The 19957-nt window shown below is 47.4% G+C and overlaps 3 protein-coding genes across 4 annotated transcripts; 1 reads left to right on the top strand and 2 right to left on the bottom strand.

Moving 5' to 3' along the window:
* Positions 1-1651: 1651 nt before the first annotated feature.
* Positions 1652-4548, top strand: LOC120662384 (subtilisin-like protease SBT4.8). Its single transcript, XM_039941544.1, has 6 exons — positions 1652-1792; positions 1925-2043; positions 2143-2237; positions 2426-2672; positions 2783-3571; positions 3666-4548. Exons 1-6 carry the CDS (start codon positions 1652-1654, stop codon positions 4546-4548), a joined length of 2274 nt encoding a protein of 757 aa, XP_039797478.1.
* A 1092-nt stretch (positions 4549-5640) lies between these two features.
* LOC120658053 (THO complex subunit 4B-like) lies at positions 5641-9769 on the bottom strand. Of its 2 annotated transcripts, XM_039936254.1 has the most exons (6): positions 9446-9759; positions 9180-9344; positions 8415-8483; positions 8157-8341; positions 7376-7456; positions 5641-6123 (listed from the first exon to the last, which is right to left on the bottom strand). In XM_039936254.1, exons 1-6 carry the CDS (start codon positions 9590-9592, stop codon positions 5928-5930), a joined length of 843 nt encoding a protein of 280 aa, XP_039792188.1. In that variant the 5' UTR covers positions 9593-9759; the 3' UTR covers positions 5641-5927. The 2 variants fall into 2 exon arrangements, with proteins under 2 accessions (XP_039792188.1, XP_039792189.1); XM_039936255.1 differs by lacking the exon at positions 7376-7456 and having other exon boundaries at positions 9446-9769.
* A 1769-nt stretch (positions 9770-11538) lies between these two features.
* LOC120658052 (ras-related protein RABE1c) lies at positions 11539-14687 on the bottom strand. Its single transcript, XM_039936253.1, has 8 exons — positions 14333-14687; positions 13017-13089; positions 12805-12905; positions 12640-12705; positions 12466-12563; positions 12176-12238; positions 11987-12079; positions 11539-11900 (listed from the first exon to the last, which is right to left on the bottom strand). Exons 1-8 carry the CDS (start codon positions 14403-14405, stop codon positions 11829-11831), a joined length of 639 nt encoding a protein of 212 aa, XP_039792187.1. The 5' UTR covers positions 14406-14687; the 3' UTR covers positions 11539-11828.
* Positions 14688-19957: the final 5270 nt, after the last annotated feature.

The raw sequence follows: 19957 nt of genomic DNA, 5'->3' as shown, positions 1-19957 counted from the left end.
CCACTATAAATACACCCGGAACCATAGCATCCAACCATTCCGCCAGCCACCCAACAAAAATGGCAACACGCACGTCGCCCCCGCTGCTCCTCCGGCGAACTCATCATGACAGACCCTCGAGAGTCTAGACCTTATATAAAATCTTATAATATATTTACGCTATTTTCTTGTAAAGCGAAAACAAATATACTGATATCATTTTAATTTAATATTGGGAACTGAGGTGGCCCTAATACCTACTAAGCTGAGGACCTACACCTAAAATACACCAACCCACTGTAGAGTTAGTTAGTTTTTTTCAATTTCTATCTACTTGGTGCATAAGGTCCTTTCGACAGCAGAGCCGCTTTCTCGCGTCCGGTTGGTAGAGCCTGCCAACAAATGAAACTGGCTTCCGGGAGGCAGAGCCTTCCTACGATGAAGCTCAAATCCTTTTTGATCCCGGGTGGCAGAGCCTGCCTACGATAGATCATAACTTATACACTAAGTATTTAGAAACTAGGAGACTAACACTTACTTTATTACAACACAATAGTTTTACACAAGAGTACACAACACACCATGCTCTTAGATAGATGACATAACAAGGAGGGGGTCCTCTATTTATAGGACAAGGAGAATAATAGGAGCATTTGTCCCCCTTCTAGAGAATTCCTAACTATTACAAGATTTTTTTTAATTTATTTATTATTAATTATAGAGTATTCTATGAAAATATCTTTTTATTGACTTATGGAGAATATTCTAGAAAGTTGTCTTGTATTTTTCCAACATTTAACATATTTATCATATTTGATAATTACGGAACATATCAGGTGCAAACCAATCTCTTCGTGCAAACTTCAATCTGTGCCATCGAATCACCATCCAAGGGGCATGGGGATTGGGTGATTTTACAATTAACCGTCCACCTCTAATCACACTTTTGCAAATCCCCCCTTCCACTCCCCTCGCACATCCCGTTGGATGTTGATCCGGTGGTCCAGATTGAAGTTTGCACGGTTTGCACAAAGAGATTGGTTTGCACCTGATATGTTCCCTAATAATTATCGGGAACATTATAGACTAAAACAATAGTTTATTTGTACTTCTAGAATTAACTCGATTACCATATATTTGCACTCCATAATATCCATTGGCTCACAAAAAGATACTTCTTCTGGCATTTCTTGATGCAAAATCATCAAGACGATATTGAGATTAATAGTATCAAATAGTCTTCTCGATGTTGCATATTGTAAAGCCATTTAATTTTTCTTGTGACATAGTTGATCTCAAATAAATGTTCAACAACTTTAAATTTTAGAAACTTTTATAAGTTGAAGCTACAATCACACGTACAATTAAGAGGATTTGATAAGCAACCAAACTATTTGGATAGCAATCTGCAGCCATAACAAATTTCAGAATTTTAAGCACTGACATCAAAAATCTGGCAAAGTTACTTATAGCATTATTAATATTTAGCTCTTGACGATTATATAGATCAGCGGGTCAGTAGCCATATACATAGATAATAATGGGATTAGATAATAACCACCGGAAGAATATCAGCGCAGGTTGTTTCGCTTATCCGGAGGACCACCCACGCACTATAAATACACCCGGCACATCACGTAGATCCAACCATTCCGCCAGCCGCGCTTCCAAAATGGCGACACACACGTCGCCGCTGCTCCTCGTACTCGCTGCCCTCAGCGCACTCTTCTGCCACGCCGCCGCCGTCCACAACCCCGCCGCCGGCGGAGCGAGGGTCGCCGCGGCTGCCGGCCACGGCGATGACACCACCAAGGTCGGCGCTCGTATCGGCACGGGCTTTAGTAATCTGCACCGTCGTCGTCGCTAGCTAGCTACTTCATCCGGCCATCAGTATGTACGTGCGTATCTGATCTGAATCTGATCTGTTATCGCGCGCGGCGTGCAGGTGTACGTCGTGTTCACGGAGAGGCAGCCGGCGACGGCGGAACTCCCCGAGGCGGAGGCCGGCGCCGCCATCGCGGCGTTCCACCACGACATGATCGGCGGCGTGCTCGATGCCGACAGGTAAGTTAGCTGTTCATGATGCGTACAAGTACACATGCGTGCTGCAGTAGTTGTGATGATGACTTGGTGATCGATCGAGTTGCTGACGTGTTCGTTCAGTTCCAGTGCGGCGGACCGGGTGGTCTACCACTACTCGAGGAGCCTCCATGGCTTCGCGGCCAGGCTCACCGACGACGAGAAGAACAGGCTCGCCGGTAAGCATACACTCTTTGTAACTTTGTTAGATTGAATCGGTTGCAAGTTGCAACAACTTCCTCCTCTTAGATCCAATCTACATGTATACACTTTTAGTTATTTGCACGTGTAGATCAATCTACCTGATCATGAAGTTGATCATTTTGTCTAATACTAACTACTTGCTGATTATTGGATGGGTTGTCAGGCATGGACGGCGTTCTGTCGATCCACGAGAAGGTGGTGTACTGGCCTCAGACGACGAGGTCATGGGACTTCCTCGGCGTGCCGCGGCACAACGACCCCACCCGGCTCAAGTTCGAGAACGACGTCATCATCGGCATGGTGGACAGCGGCATCTGGCCGGGCTCGGAGTCCTTCTCCGACGAGGGCCTCCCGCCGCCGCCGGCCAAGTGGAAGGGCGTCTGCTCCAAGAACTTCACTTCCTGCAACAAGTACGTAGCTTTCAGCTATCATTTTGATCCATCACATTCTCATCATCGCCTAATCATTAAGCAAGATCATACTGAAATCTGATGGATCCGGCCGGCCGTCGTCGACGCAGCAAGATCATCGGGGCACGGTCGTACTACGGCGGCAACACGACGCTGTCGGTGCTGGACCGGGAGGGCCACGGCACGCACACGGCGTCGACGGCCGCGGGCCGGGCGGTGGCGGGCGCCAGCCTCGGTGGGCTCGCCGGCGGCACGGCCCGCGGCGCGGTGCCCGCCGCGAGGCTGGCCATCTACAAGGTGTGCTGGGAGGACGGCTGCTCGTCCGAGGACATCCTGGCGGCGTTCGACGACGCCATCGCCGACGGCGTCGACGTCATCTCGGCGTCCCTGGGCTCCGTCTTCGCGCAGGACTACGCCGCCGACACAATGGCCGTCGGCGCGTTCCACGCCGTGCGGCGCGGCGTCGTCGTCTCAGTCTCCGCTGGCAACAGTGGGCCCATGCTGGGCTCGGTCAGCAACGTCGCGCCGTGGACCATCTCCGTCGCGGCCACCCACACCGACCGCAGGATCATCAGCGAGCTCGTCCTCGGCAACGGCAGGCGCGTCGTGGGGAGCGCCATCACTGTCTTCCCCAACCTCGGCAAGCCGTCGCTCCTCATGGACCCCGGCGGCTGCGACCACGAGCAGCTCGACGGCAAGAGGTACAAGGGCGCCGTGCTCCTCTGCGGCATGGCTATCGGCATCAGTTCGGAAGCCATCGGCCTCACAGGCGCCGACGGGGCCATCGTGTACATGTTCGGCGACGAGAACAAGGACACCGCCTTCTCCTTCTCGATACCCGCCGTCATCGTCATGGAGAAGGAGTTCGACCACATCATCGACTACTACAACAGCACCAGGTCAGCCGCCGCCGCCTGCCGGCGAACCAACCATTACCTTGCTGTTTTCTACTTGCCGCTCTGACATGCGATATGTTCGCCGCCCCGCCTGCAGCCACCCCATGGTCACCGTGAAGAAGAGCGTGACGGTGAAGAACGCGGCGGCGCCGAGCGTGGCGGAGTTCTCGTCCCGCGGCCCGAACAGGGTCACGTACGGCGTGCTCAAGCCGGACATCGGCGCTCCGGGAGTGGACATCCTGGCGGCGTGGACGCCGGAGGCGACCTTGTCCGGCAGCGAGGTCGACTCGCGGAGGACCAAGTACAACATCATCTCGGGCACGTCCATGGCGTGCCCTCACGTGACGGGCGCGGCGGCGTACGTCAAGTCGGTGCACCCGGGGTGGTCGCACGCCGCCGTGCAGTCGGCGCTCATGACGACGGCGACCCCGATGGGCTCCGGCGAGCCGGAGGCCGAGCTCGCGTACGGCGCCGGGCAGGTGGACCCGATGCGCGCGCGGTACCCGGGGCTCGTGTACGACGCCACGGAGGACGACTACGTCGGCTTCCTCTGCGCGCAGGGCTACAACTCGTCGCAGCTGGCCGCCATGACCGGCAGGAGCGCCTCCGCCGCCGCCTGCTCGGCCGAGGCCAGGGCCGGGGCCGTCGGCGACCTCAACTACCCGTCCATTGCCGTGCCCGTGCTCAACTACGGCGTGGGCTTCGCCGCCGAGTTCCCCCGGACGGTCACCAACGTCGGCCCGGCCGACTCGGTGTACCGCGCCACGGTGACCACGGTGCCCGGCGTCGACGTCGCCGTCACGCCCGACGAGCTCGCGTTCAGCGCCGGCACCAAGAAGCTGAGCTTCAAGGTGCGCGTCTCCGGCACGCTGCTGCCGGCGAACGGCACCCTGGGCGCGTCGGCGTCCGTCGTCTGGTCCGACGGGAGGCACCATGTGAGGAGCCCCATCTACGTGTTCCCTCACAAACACGTCATGTGAGCGTGGGTGTCATTAGGAAGAAGATTAAGAAGAAGAAGGTCATAGGTTAGGTAGAATTATTATAGCTTGGTGCCATTAGAAAGGTCATAGGTTAGGCTTCGTTAGAGTGTGGTGCTATTAGAACAAGTTCTTAGTCTCATTTCGTCCATTTCGGAGTCATCATGTACTCGAATTGCAACAATTATTTTGATTTGTCACTTCCTGAGTGACAAAATGAAGGGCAGGGATTAGAAAGTTGGTTTTCCTCAATTTGATCAAATTTCAGTTGATTCATTCTTGTTTAATTTTTAGGAATGACTTTAGCCAGCGAAATAGGATTTGCTCCGTTTTGTATAGTTTGTTGTTTATATTGCAGTTTGTTGCCAGGCAGGCTGTCCCGGTGTTTTAGGTCACTGAACTGAGAATTATTCTCCTCTTTTTAAAAGTAACCGAATTATTCTTCTCTTTTATGAATTAGTTGTGTTACTTTTTTATAAATTAGTTTAGGTTTTCCAACTAACGAAACCTAACTTCAAAGTATGTTAAGTACACCTAGGGCTTGTTTGGATCAGCGATTTAGATTTACTGAACCAGATTTTACTCAACTACCACAAGAATTTTTTTTTTGAGGTACCCAATAACACGGGAATAAAGTAATAAACCATATAATTTGTTGCACCGCACAACTAATCGATAGTCTTCGCTACACACCATCTCAACAAACTAACTAAAAAGCTTATGTTCCTAAAATTTCTCTGAAAACATGTTTCACTAATATTGGTTTTATTTCTTGAGATCCAACCATAAAAGATTCTCTATATGAAGTGATTTTATGGTTAAAAGGTGACTCTAAGATAAACTTCATGCACCCATCATCTTAGTCCATTGCAGAGTATATCACTTCCATACAAACTGCCGATTGGCACAGCTCCGCTTCTCTTATGTCTGTCAAACAGACCCCTAGTACGACATCGTTGCGGACAGAATACAAATATCTTAAAACAATTGCAAAACTAGATACAGCGCAGAACACAGGGATTCAAGATCAACTTGACTTTTGAAAAATGCAATAGAAGGTTAGCTAAAGTAAAGCAGAACAGGTCCAGCACCGGGTTATAGACAGAGTAGCACAGACGAAACTGTTGGTTTGCATTTGTTCTCAACCGTGCCTACAGGGCTGCAAATTAGCATAACTTGCATCCTGGATGTAGCATTAACTGGATCAATTATGGTCCACACCATCGTAGTGCATAAACAAGATATCAGAATGGTTCTATAACTATGTGAAAAAATATGTAGTACAAAACACTATAGCTAGAATAGTAACAACCTCAAACTTCTAAAACAAAGCCGCAACCTCATCACCTTCCCACCAGTACAATAAGCAGGACGCCAGAGCATCATTTCTCTTTCACTGCCGATGCATGGTAATTGTCCAGTTCAGCATCAAGATCTGCTGCAGATAGGGGCGTGCGGTTCTGGTCCTGCCCTCGGCCTTTCCCCTGTCCGCGACCGCCACTGTTCTGACTACTGCCTCCACCACGACCATTGCTTTGAGGTGCTCTTTGCAGAACACCTCTTTGGTTTTGAGGCACGCTGCAAACAGAATAACCAGAATGTTATGACTACATGGTCGGAATAACACCAGTGATGCATGCAAATATATACTGTATCACAGATGGATGGGACCCAATGTGGGTTAGTATCAAAATTGCAACAGACAGCAGGGATGGAGACGACCAAACCAGATGGATGTGCTGCACTGTCATTGTGCATATACTTGTGTGACCAAATATATGTAGCACCCAAGCTATCAAGGTCCATGCCATCACTAAACATATGTTTTTCATTTGGCTTGAGATGGCGCTATGGTTCCAGTTGTGGTGAATACAAAAACGAAGGAAACAATTATTGCTACTGCAGGAACCTGTCTTATGATACCGTGGTACTACAATTCTACACTAAACATATGTTCTTCAGTGGAGGGATGGGGCAACACTGGTACTGGGCTTGCTGTATATCCGATGGGAGGACATGGAGAAAAACTGTCATTGCCATTTCTAGTTTTCACTTCCAGCCTTGCATAGTGAATAGTGATGAATGTTAACAGCATTTCCAAATGTAAGAAAACATTTTTTAAATCAATCATACAGGCCTCAAGCAAAATTCACAGAAGATGCATGTGCAAATTGTTGGGTGGTCTGAACGCAGTTGCACACCTAAATAATCTTGTTCCATCACAGTGCACATACAAATAATTTATAGGTGGATCAACACTAGAAAATGACTAGTTGTATATAATTCCTGACCAGATAACCCAGCCCCTCAATTCTAGCATGAGCCATGATAAAATGAAAAGGCACTGTTGCTTCTTATAGTACAATCCTAACAAAGCAAGCTTAGAAATGCACTAGCGGGTAATTATAAACAAAAATGGGCAGTTCTATGAAGGTATTTAGTTAAATCTTGCATTTGTTTAATGAGATGAATAATAAGAGTCATGTTCATAAACAGTGACTTTAACTCAGCAAGAAATTCTAAAAAGAGTTGATTATCTGAACATGGTGAACAAAAGCACAAGCTATATTACAGGCCGGAATAGCCACATAAAAAAAACTAAAGCATTTTTTCTAAATATGGGTTGATTGTTTGAAGTCTGAACATGACAAACTAAAACATGACATGTATTACAAGAAACAATAGCAACCATAACACTAACATTTCTAGCCAACTGCTATAGTGCTTGCAAATGATATCTTCTTACTATCTTAGAGTTGCAGTAGGATAAATAATACAGTTGTAGAACTGAGAGTAGGAGGACATGATGTCAGCAAAACTAAATGATAACCTTGTTAAATTGATCTGAAGCAAATACTTTTGCACATTTCCAAACATCATTGAATGCGTGGGACTGACACAGCCAACATTCCTGTAGTGTAGTGGTAAGCTTCACAGTTGAGGAAGACACAAACCAGGGTTCAAATCCTGGTGGCGGCAAAAACAAAAAACAAAAAAAAAACTCGCTGGCAACCCAAGAAAGTGGCAGGGCACCAGCCTGTGACACCTGTGGTTGATCTGGTCCCTCCTACCAGGGGGTACTTGCAGTGATCGCAAACATAGTGTGTCGTGGTTGGCCCAGGTTACGGTGCGGCCCTATAGGGTGAAGCCGGGGTTAAGGGGTTTTCTCAGCTGGCTTGGCGGAGGTTTCTTCTTAGTGTAATGCTGTGGGGGCGGTCTTTTCCCCACCGGTCAAGTTTTTTTATGGGACTGAAACATCTATTTCTTTGCAGATTCACCCACTCCCTCATTTGACCAAAATCCAAATTGGTTTTGATGCAGCATGCCTTTAGTACTACTTTCTTAGTCCCAAATCATTAGTCGTTTTGGGTTTTCAACATTCATAAGTTTTGCTATGCACCTAGACATAACGTATATCTAGATGCATAGCAAAAAGTATGTACCTATAGAAGCTAAAACGACTAATAATTTGGGACGGAGGGAGTATCAAGTGATCTTATCAAAAAAGTTTACTCATACAAGTTTTTGCACCCCCAATGCTAACCATAAAAAAAGCGTAATTAATACGGACTGAAAATGACAGATAACAAAAGGAATTTGGTCTGACTAACCTGCTATGGATATCATTATAGTTCTGCAAAGGACGGTTGTGTATTAGTGGTGGCATGGGAGGTGGTTCGGCATTGTTTCCAATGAGCTCTATGTTCATTGGCTTCCCATCAAGTAGAACACCATTGTATCTCTTGATGGCATCCAAAGCATCCACCTTCCTTGCAAAGACAACTTCCGCAGTTCCCTAAGAAAATGAAGGTTTCAAAGAAGTCCACAACAAGAAAATAGTGAAAGAGATAGTACAGTCAACAATAAACCTTGGATGTCCCATCTTTGTCATAGTTCATTGAATAACGTTTGAGCTCACCGACCTCCGAGAAGAGTTCCTGATGAAACAGAACAACATAATTGATCAGCTGCAATCACATCGATCACAATTATATGCTCAGAAAAAGCCAAGATTTAGACAAGGCTAAAAATGAATTTGCAGAAATTAGGTAAGTATGACATTCTAAAGTATGTGTATGTACATGTGATTTATGCAAGTATTTAGAATGTTAAATATACATATAGGCGTGAGCCATACAACCACCCAACCAAGAGAACAAGAGCTTTATGTACCAGAATACAATAGGAAAGGAAATGAAAGAATTCATTTCAGATTCCTTCTACTCCCAAGCATGTTTTCATTCATCTCCTTCCACCCATTCAGCCATTCCCCAACCCAAAGTCAAGCACAATTTATATGCGATAAGCCAACCCAGTTGAAAGAGCTTAAGGGCATCTAGCATAGTCCAAACCACAGGAAGGAAATTAGTGCAATGTCATTCCTCCACTCACTGAATGTCACCAAAGGTTCAAAACAAAAGCATTACAACAAACAGCTAAGACTACAACAATCAAACAGAATTTAGTGACAGGACTTAGTACGGCTAGATTGCATTCACATGAAAGTACAGCATCTCTGAGCTCACTTAGTAACACAAACAGGGAGACTATGTTCTTCAGAAATAGCACAGTAAGACCGAACCAACTACCGACTTGTTTAGTGAACTGCCAAGCAACAGGAGAACGGGTAGCACCTGGACATCCTCGACGGTGACGCCGGCGTCAAGGTTGGAGATGTGCAGCTTCGTCCCCGTCTCGAGCGACCTCGCGGTGGCCGGCTGCGGCAGCGCGACCGCGGCCATGGCGGCGATGTGCTCGGAGTAGACCCCGTAGGGCGAGTCGGCGGCGGCGCGGTGGGCCTGGGCGGGCACGGGCCGGCGCCGGCGCAGGCGCCGTTAGGGTTTTCAGGCGGAGGTGAACCCGGGGGAGCAAGGAGGGCGCGGGGCGAAGCGCGGCGTACCTTGGGGGCGGCCGGCGGGTAGGGCGCCGCGCGGGCGGGCGGCGCCGCGCGGCGCGCGGGCCCCGACGAGGAGGCAGGGTTGGACTTGGGCCGGGATTTGGACTGCTTGATGAGGTCGTCCAGGGACATGTCCAGGCCGCTCGACATGGTCCCCGGCGGCTGGAAGGGAACCGGCGCGGCGGCGGGGGGACGGCGGCGACGTCGCTGTGCTGCTGCTGCGGCGGCGGCGGTGGCGGCGGCTGATGTGAACTGCGGGCGAGGGCGGGTGCGGGTGTGGCACACGGGCACGAGCTCCCTTTCTTTCCTCGCTATTCGGAGTGAACGGGTTTTGCTGATGTTCACGTGCCACTTCAAAACCACAAACCCTACTAAAATCTAAATTTTAAAAAAGACACTTGTTATTTGATTTAAGCAAGGTTAGTTCATTTCATGAAATAAGGTGTAATACGAAAGGAGCGATTTTCTGCCAAGTATTCTATCCTTTGCGTTTATAATAATTACAGTTAGCCGCTCAAGATAGTATGGGAGATTGTTCGAGTAATTTTGAATGATGGGTATAAGATGAATTGTTTGATTTCTTTTTTTGGAAAAACAATTTATTAGATTGCTTATAACCACTTGCAAGGGGCATAAAAGTTTATGAAATATAATATTTTTTGGTATGCCAGCATAAATAATATTGCACCTCACCATGTGTCTTTCTTTTTTCTCCTTAGCAGTTTATTAGATTTGCTTATTACCATTCTCTATATTGGTTTTTTGTTCTTTTACTTTTTCTATGTTTTTTTTATATTTTACACCTCTTGTGTTGAAGTTTTTTTGTATTTTCACTTTAGTAGGTAAAAATTAGAAATATAATCATTGACTCCAACTTAAATTGAAAACAAATCCTGAGTTAGCTAACTCCCAAACAATACGAAGAAAGAATTTTGCCTGTAGGATTTTATGCAAAACCTGAGTCAACTTTTCTTAGAAGTTGGACTCTGGGCAAGAAAAAATAGAATTGTAGTTGGGCCAGAAAGATAGACTTGGCATCTTATAGAGAGCAAATAGACAGGGAAATGGAAGCCGTGGTGAAGTTCTATATGGCTATTTTCTTGATAATGTACAAGTGGATGGCCTGCATAGCCATTTTGTTTTCCATATGAAATTTGGATTTCGTAAGGAAAATTAACGTGCTTGCACTTACACAGCAAAATGTCAATGTGCGTGCTAAAACCAAGCGCGATCCACAACGGTCAATGCTCATGATCTCACCACATGTTCGTGCAATGAAAGACCAAACTTTTCCTTAAAAGTTTTTTGGAACCCCAATGTAATAAGCACAAACGAGAATATGCAAAAGCAGCGTGTGAGGTCGACGGTGGGGCTGCATCTTCCCTTCCACCCCCTCGGTCTATCTGACCATCACTTGCCCCTGCATTCTGCAGTGGACTCGCAGCCGCGCCTGTACTTGTTGGCGACGTCGCCGGGGCGGAAGAGCACCCGGTTCTTGCCGGGCTCCTCGTCGGCGTCCATCGCGTGGTAGTCTATCGTCCCCTCCATGGCGGCGGCGCCGCTCGGGAGGAGGAGGGCGACTACCAGGGACATGCCCAGGACGGTCACGTTGAGCTTGGCTCCGGCCATGCTTGGTGCTTATTTTTTGCTTGTGTAATTGGTGCTTATTCTTTGCTTGTGTAATAATGGAAGGGGAGGAGAGGACGACCCTGCTGCCCTTTATTATTAAGTAATGGGGTGGTGTGCATGCATCCTGCAGGGGATGGGTGGAGGAGAAGGTATTCAGGACGCTTGCAGAATGGATGGTTCTTGACTTCGATGCATATATGCAAAAGAGTTGCGGCAGAGATGTGCTCAAAGAAAAGCCAGCATTTTCTTTCTAAACTTGACCTCCCAGTGAAAGGAGAAAATGTTTTGGGCAAGACTCACTCTTGACCACCCATGATGAGATGAACTCATCAGCATTTCATGTATATATAGAATGTTTCCTGCAAATATATCTTTTTCTAGAGTGAGTCATACCTTTTCCCTTAGCATTTGTTGAGAATTAACATCAGCGTGTCAAACTAATTGTAACAATACAGCAAGCGTTTTGATAATCACCAGGACAAAATTATGTGTATATATTGATTAGAAATGAAATGGTCTCACAATAGATTTGCAGTTTTGCACACACCAGAACATTGACTCGAGACCAATTGCATTTCTACCAGTATTGTAGCTAAAATTGTTCACAATGAAACACAGAAATCTGAACCCAGGCGATTGCGGACAAGGCACATGATGACAGCCAGCCAGAGAAAAGGGTAAAAGGGTAAATTACAAGCATGGTATCACCACTATCTTATCTTCCGTGTGACAACATAACCCAATCAGGAGTCAGGAGTCAGGACCCGCAGCATGCTGACTTCTGTGGCGCCGAAGCGTCCTCAGGTCTGTTAATACTGATCGTACGCTCCTAAAACCGCAGAATGACTTAATCGTTAAGGTTTGACGAAGCAGTGAATCGTTAGTTTAAAATGAAGAATAAGATTGAAGTTGCACCTCTGGCTTTGAGTCGGTTTCCGCTAGCCTTTGCTTGATATCTCTTGCTATTGAAAAGAAAACCTGCTCCACATTCAAGTTGGTCTTTGCACTCTGCAGAAACAACAATCACAAGGCACACATCAAGCTCTTTCCTTCAAGTTAGAATAGGTGTAGGGATAGCAGCAGAAATGTCAAAAAACAACTAACCGTTTCAAAGAACTTGATGCCATACTCGTCAGCAAGAGCCTGCCCTTTAGAAGTTGGTACAGCCTGTATTCAAACAATAGGGTCATTTAAAAGGGGAAGGCCATGAATAAACTCATCGATGACCATTAGAGGTGCACTACTTTATCACATGAAGTTCCATTCATTACAATCACAAAAAAAGGTCCATTTTTCATCTTAAACTGGACATTAAACTACAGAAAATCTCAAGTAGGAATGCAGAATAAGATGGACAGGAAATGTGAGAGACAATAAAGATGAACAGAAAATACCCGTTTGCTTTCATCCATGTCGGCTTTGTTGCCAATCAAAATTTTATTCACATTGTCAGAAGCATGTTGCTCAATGTTCCTAATCCAGTTTCTTATATCTGTCAATAATAACACAATGGTCAGATGAGGAAACCAACTATATTGAAGTGTTGAGTAAAGTTGAAGAATACTTACTATTGAACGACGACTCGTCGGTGACATCATAGACGAGCAAAATGCCCATTGCACCCCTGTAGTAGGCTGCATAGTCAAAAGTTTACAATTTCAGAATAGTTTCACCATAAATAGTTCAAAAACCTACTTAGTTCCACTCCACAGCAAAGGAGGCATATTGTGTACCAGTTGTAATAGTTCGAAAACGTTCTTGGCCAGCAGTATCCCAGATCTGCAACTTTATGCGTTTACCATCAAGCTCAATTGTTCTTATTTTGAAGTCGATCCTTTTTGAAGAATAAAACAGAAAGTATTTTAGAACCATCCAAATAACGGCATTCGTACAAAAATGATGATCCACTCGAAAACAACTCTTTTTACACTTTAACAGCGCTTACCCAATGGTGGTGATAAAGCTAGTGGTGAAGGAGCCATCTGAGAACCGTAAAAGGAGACAACTTTTCCCAACACCTACACGGTTTACTTTAAGTTAGTTAGGTCATTTGTACTAAAGATTAGGAGCCAATAATTTTAGGACAAACAGAGTAGTGCATGTGAATCCAGGAACAAGCAATAATACCATTACATATCTATGCCAGAAGGCCATAACAATTAACAAAAAACTGCAGAAATTATAGCTATAAACAATATATACGCATAGATATTGCAAGGAAAAGGGAACAAAATTATTAGAAAGTAGGGAAGGCAACAGGTATCCAAAATCTGGGTACTCTTTGTATGCAAGAAATGAGAACGCATTTGACATGTCATACTAAGACGGGTCTTGTTTAGTGTGTAAACCCACATCTGATTCAGCAGCATTCATTGTGAGATATGTAACCAACATCAGGTCACTCTTTTCACCATGAAATGCTACCTGTACCACAATACAGCTTGCCGCTTGGACCACTGTAATGTGAATATGTCGCTCTAGAGCTTCCTCAGGAAAATAGTTTTTGCTGCCTAACCATACTTGCTAACAACAATAACAAAGTTGAACAGTAAACTTTACATATCATAAGAACTCTGAAAAAAAAATCCCATCCATAATGTTGGACAGGTAATAAATACATTACCAGCCAAGTTTTTGAAGGTTACGCAACTAATAGAAAGACTTTTCTTCTTCTCCTAAGTGAATGCTATGTGAAAGTACTTCACAGTTTCACTCCTTAAGGAAACAATGCATGCCACAAAAAATTTCAGAGCAACTAGTACCTCACAGTTTCACTCCTTTCGGAAACAATGCATGCCACAAAAAACTTCAGAGCAACAGATGGAATATACACCTAGTAATCAACTAATCATATGTTTTGCTTCACTGAGCAAGGTTAGTGAAACATTAATTGTTAGAAATGGGAGCTCATAAATACTGTAGAACTGTACTAATAACAACTACAGTATAACTGGCAAAATAAAAGAGTGAATATGCATTTCTCCAATAATTAATTTGGACTAGAATTACCAAAACCTGCAAATCTTTTCCTAGATGTTTTGGACAAATTAACAACATAGCCATCGCTAGGTAATAGCAGTAGTTATACACAATAACATACTTTATAACTGAGAGAGGAGCTCATGATCTATGGCTATGTGATCATATCATATGCAGGCATGCAGTGTAATCTAGGCGAACCGGATTTGAATTTCGCGTTCAGATCTCGCTCGAGTCAAATCGAGAGGTTTGAGTGGTTGGGAGCTTTTGAAAGCCACTGACCGCTGTCGCCGATGAGGAGCAGCTTGATGAGGTAGTCGTAGTCGGCCCTGGCCCTCGCCGGCGGCGCCGCCATCCCGGAGCCCTGACGAAGGCTCCGCACCTCCCCGCGTGCGGAAGCGAGCCGTCAGATCCGGGCGGGCGGGGCCGCGAGCCGGGTCGGCGGGGGAGGGGGGGGGTGCTTCCTGACTTCCTCAGGCGGTCGGGGACTCGGGGCGGCCCGGCAGCGGCGGCGGAGCGAGGTGGTAACTGCGGGATCGGTTGCGGCGTGGTGGGAGAGAACGGAACGGACTAGAGGAGGTGGTGAAGTGGTCCACGGTGGACTTTGAGCGGACCGCGTCACGGCCACATGGGGAATGGCGCGGTTCCACTTCCACGTCTCCACGTGCGGGACTTTGATATATAAATTTTTATGAAAGTATTTTTTAAGATAAATTTATTTATATATTTTCAAATTTGTAAATTCAATAATTTAAAAATTATTGATGATTTATATTCCCAATGTTTGACCCAAATTTTGTCCAAAACGACTTCCTTTACCAATACGGAGAGTATAAGAGCAGTCTCAACCCTCCAACTCAACTGATTTTTATATCATTAAATACGTTATCATGTAAGCAAAAAATTGAGGTGACAGCAAAATTAATGAGGAGTGAAGATAAAATATGAAGAAACCCAGGTCTTATATAAGAAACCGGATTCAGATTGGGTGACATTGCTACTCAATGTCACAATGTAACATTGGGCACATCTCACCCCTTCAAAACAGATCCAACAACTCCCCTGTGTTGGGCCCATGTGCAGGCAAAATTTTCCTAACCAGGCTTAACAGGCGGGGAAACGGAAGCTGACGGCGCCCCAATCCCGCGCTCGCGTCGCGCGGTCACCGGGGAAGAAGACTGCCGCTGTGCCTGCTCGACAGGCCGCCGCGTCGCCTGCGCGTCGGGCCGCCGGGACGCCGCCGCGGGAGGGTAGCGGGCCCATCGCCAGCGCGAGTTGGAGGCGGCCGTGGACCCGTGCCATGCTGCCGCTGCGCCTGGCCTTTCTGCAGTGTTCCATGTCGTGGATCAGGATGGGAATAAACTTTATGATGGCAGGTCATATACAAAATTGAACAGGTAAAGGGGGGAGTCCCCTGTTGCTGTTCGATGCCAAGAACAAAGCAAGTCCCCTGTTGCTGTTCGATGCCAAGAACAAAGCAATCTGCTGTAGCTAAACTGAATGTCTGAATGTTGATGAACCGATGCCATCTCAGCGCGCGCCGCGCACGCGCAGCGCCACCTCCACCAGATGATGCACGCGGACAGGCGCCGCGGCGGCAGCGGAGACGACGACGGTGTCCCGGCGGCCAGGCGCAGCGGCTGCCCAGCGGCCAGGCACGGCCCTCCCGCAGCAGCACCGGCGATGCGGCGGCGGCATCCTCTGCGAGCGCGTGAAAACGGGGATTGGCGGCGACGGAAGGGCACGCGAGCGACTTAGGCCGCGTTTGGTGGAGCTTCGGCTCCGGCTCCTGCTCGCGCCACATCAGCCTCGGAGCTGGAGCTCCACCAAACGGCCGGGACGGTGGAGCGGTTTCTGCTGCCATGATAGAGGAGCTGGAGTCCTTTTTTGCCGTGCATGGAGGAGCCATAAAAACTGGCTCCGTGGCTCCGGCTATAGTTGGCCAAACGGGCCGGCGCGGCACTACACGGCACGGGCACGGCCTGGCACGGTACTAAACGGCACGGCACTAAGTGGCACGGTTGATTAACCGTGCCGTGCCTGTTAGTGCCGCCGTGCCACATGCCAGGCACTAGCACGACACGGCTATCAGTTAGCCGGGTCGTGCCGTGCCAAGGGGCACGTTAGTGCCCGGGCCAGCACTAGCACGGTAGTGCCAAAAATACTCATTCAACTCAGAATTTGTAGTAGATTCAAACAAGCACATAATTTAACTCAGAAAACTCAGCACAAGATCTAACAAAAGATAAATTTTATCAGGAGCTTGTGCAATGGCTGCCTCATTAAAAACCTCTCTAGATAATACTCACCCTTGTGAGAAACTCTAGAGAGGGAAAAAGAGTACAGCCAAGCTCCAATAATGTTCATTACATCACAGTCCAATACTTAAAGTTCTAGAGTATCCATAAGTCCTAAATATTACAGGCCATTACATGAATGATCACTAATCAAGATAAAGTTCTTCAAAAGCTTGTTCAAGCTCCTTGTCTTCCACATTCTGTTGCAGCCTTGCTTCTGCAGCCTCCCGGTCCTTGATGCAGGTCAGCATCTCCACCATTACATGCTTCAGATTCCTTCTTCGCTCCTCGATGATCCTGCCAGTCATACTAAAAGTGGATTCTGAAGATATGGTAGAAATAGGAACAGTTAAGATATCTTTAGCCATGATTGAGAGTACTGGGTATGTAAGTTTGTGCTGATGCCACCAGTTCAAGATGTTGAAGTCATCAGTTAGGTGGTTGACAGTGTCACAGTCCAAGTAGGACACAAGTTCAGAAGCATTGGAAGCTGAAGCTGATGACCTTACCGCATGCAGTAGAGAGGTAGCAGATGTATCTCTAGACATGTTAAGAGTACCAGGCAAGCTACCAGAAACCAAACCAGCAGCACCATCATCATCATATATTTCGTCCCAAGCAGATCTTGACTTACCAGACAGGACAGGAGGGTCAGTCCTCCTCAACCTAACAGCACCATATTTCTCTTCATACTTATTGTACACATCAGTAAGTCTAGCTCTAGTGCCAACCAAATAAGTAGAATAATCAGTACTGGTGAGACCACCTAACCTTCTAAGCACCCTAGTAAAACCTTTCATTTTAGCTCTGGGGTCCAAGATGAATGCAAAAGAGTACAACAAAGGTATGTCCCTCCAGTACTTATTATATTTGTCTATCATAGATTGCACCACAGATCTGATGTGTATATCATTAGCATAATTTTTTAGATGCAAAGCAATCTTAACAAGATAATGAATCATAAGTGGAGATGTAGGATAGTACACACCAGACAATGTAACTGTTGAATCATAAAACAGCTCAAGAAATGATAAAACTTTTTGTGCAATCATCCAATGCTCATCAGTTAACAGAAATGACTCACCTTCAGACCTAGGATACTGAGCTTGGATGAAAGTAGTGAAAGGGGACTTATGAGGAAACAAATGTTTAAGCATTAGGTAGGTAGAATTCCACCTAACCTCCATGTCCAGCTGAAACTTTCTAGGCCTAACACCAGTTGCAATGCAGTAACTTTTATATGCAGCAATTCTTTGATTAGATGAATTTAAGAATGATATTGCAGTTCTAAATGTTTCTATCAAAGGCTTGAGAGTAGTTAAGGCCTCCTTGACAATCAGATTGAGAATATGACATGCACAACGCTGATGCAAGAATATAGAATTAACAGAAGATGATGCAATGTCATTACATGATGCATATTCTGGTTCATCAGTAACATCAAAACCAAGGTAGTGAGACAGGATAGGTTTCAATTTTAGCATGGCTGAAGCATTAGATGATGCATTGTCTAAAGTAACAGCAAACACTTTATCAGTCAAACCATAATCAGCAAGAACAGATGCTACACGGTCAGCAATATTTTGTCCATTGTGGGACACATCAATAAGAACTAGACCAAGAACCCTCTTCTCTAATTGCCGGTCAGAGTTTATGTAGTGAGCAACAACACTGAGGTAATCTTCTTTGGCATTACCAGACCAAATGTCAGAGGTTAGACACACACAATTAACAGAAGTACCAAAAGTCTCAACAAGTTTAGCCTTGCAATCAGTGAAGTACTTCTGTATGTCTCTAATGGTGGTTTGCCTAGACACTCTAGTATATTTAGGATTGTGAGCAGTTTTAATAAACTCTTCAAAAGCCTCAGATTCACCCATAGAGATAGGAACATCAAGTCTAGCAATCAATCTAACCAGTTGAGTACGAGCAACCAGAGGACAGTAGTCCCAAGTACGCATACTACCATCAGGATTAAAAGAGATTTGAGACTGAGACATGCGAGTTTTTTCACGCCTCTTAACACAAAAGGCAATGTGGCGTGAAAGATGACCAGTGCCACAACTAGAAAAACCAGAGTAGATCTTAGAGCAATGTAGGCACCTAGCTCCATACCTGACGGTCTTACCATCAGCTGTGGTTTTGAACAGCTTCTCGAAATCATCCCAAACAGGAGAGGTAGAGGGACGTGAGCGCTTGGCGCTGTTACCGTCTGGGGGAGGTGCACCGCCGCAGGCAGGTACAGTAGGGCCATCATCGTCGACGTTGATGGGATCATCAGCACCAGGGCCGAACAAGGCATCACGGTCCTCGCGCAAGTCATCCTCGTCATCATCTCCGACCATCCCGTACAATCGCCGCTCCTCGTTCTCGGTAACACCGAGCTCCACCGTCTCGTCGTCAGATCCGGCCATCGTCACTCGCCAGTTACCTGGTTCCTCAACAGCTGCACAGATCAAGACCTGGGTTAGGGAAAGAACATAGATCTAGTCATCTAGGGTTAGGGTAAGAGACTCACCTTTGTAGCCGGAGCACCAGGTACACCGGCGAGGTCGATGAAGCACGGATCTAGCCCCCCGGCCCCGGTTCCTCGACGGATCTCGTCTACATCTACAGAAAAAGGCGAGGAGAGTGAGAGATCGAGAGGCCGAGAGCGTCTGTGCTAGAGCAAGATGAAAGGATAGAGGTACTTACGCGAGATCCGGAGCACCAGAGTCTGGCGGCGGCGACGGCGAGGAGGATGACAACGAGAAGAGGATGCTACATCGTCTGTGCGAGATCGAGATGATGGGTCTAAATGGCCGTGCCGTCTACTAGTGTCGGCCCCGCACCCCGGCCTTCGCCCCCTGGGGCTCCGAGCTACTCACCGGAGCTCGGGAAGAGGAGAGGAGAGGAAGATCGAGGAGAGGATGAGAGGCGAGAGGGTGAGAGACTGAGAGGCGAGAGTGCGAGACGAGCGGCGGCTAGCGGAGGGAGAGAAATGATTAGGGTTAGGGTGGGGTGGGGGGACGGCCGGCGCCGGGCCTTATATAGCCCTCCCCCCCAACGGTCAAATCGCCCCCCAACGGGCAGATCCAACGGTCGAGGGGGGCACGGGGCGCCGGGCCGGACGGGCCGCCATCGTGCCAAATGGGCCGAGGCCGTGCCTCCCCGTGCTGGGCCCTTAGCCGGGCCGGGCCCGTGCTAGTGCCGCGGGCCGAGATCGCGGCCCAGGCACGGCCCGGCCTCTGGCACGGGCACGGCACGGGCCCGCGGGGTGACAGGCCGGGCCGGGTCAGTGCCGTGCTTTACCGGACCGGGCCCGTGCCGGCCCGTTGGGCCCGGCCCATTTGGCCAACTTTAGCTCCGGCTCCGGCTTCGCACAAAAGCCCTCCGCAAGAAGCCCTCCCAAACGGGCTCTAAGCCAGAGCGTCGCCCGCTCCGTCTCCCCCTTTATTGGAGTTTTGTTTTCCTGCATGCGGGCCCAACACAGGGAGTTGTTGGATCCGTTTTGGAGGGGTGGGATGTTCCCAATGTTATATTGTGACATTGGGTAGCAATGTCACCCAATCTGAATCCCAAAAAACCATGTCTACACGAAAATCAAGACAAAAAAGAGGATTGAAGAGGA

This window comes from Panicum virgatum, chromosome 2N (genome assembly GCF_016808335.1).
Source record: "Panicum virgatum strain AP13 chromosome 2N, P.virgatum_v5, whole genome shotgun sequence".
NCBI lineage: Eukaryota > Viridiplantae > Streptophyta > Magnoliopsida > Poales > Poaceae > Panicum > Panicum virgatum.
The sequence above is the reverse complement of the archived record's forward strand: the minus strand, read 5'-3'. Positions and strand labels throughout refer to the sequence as shown.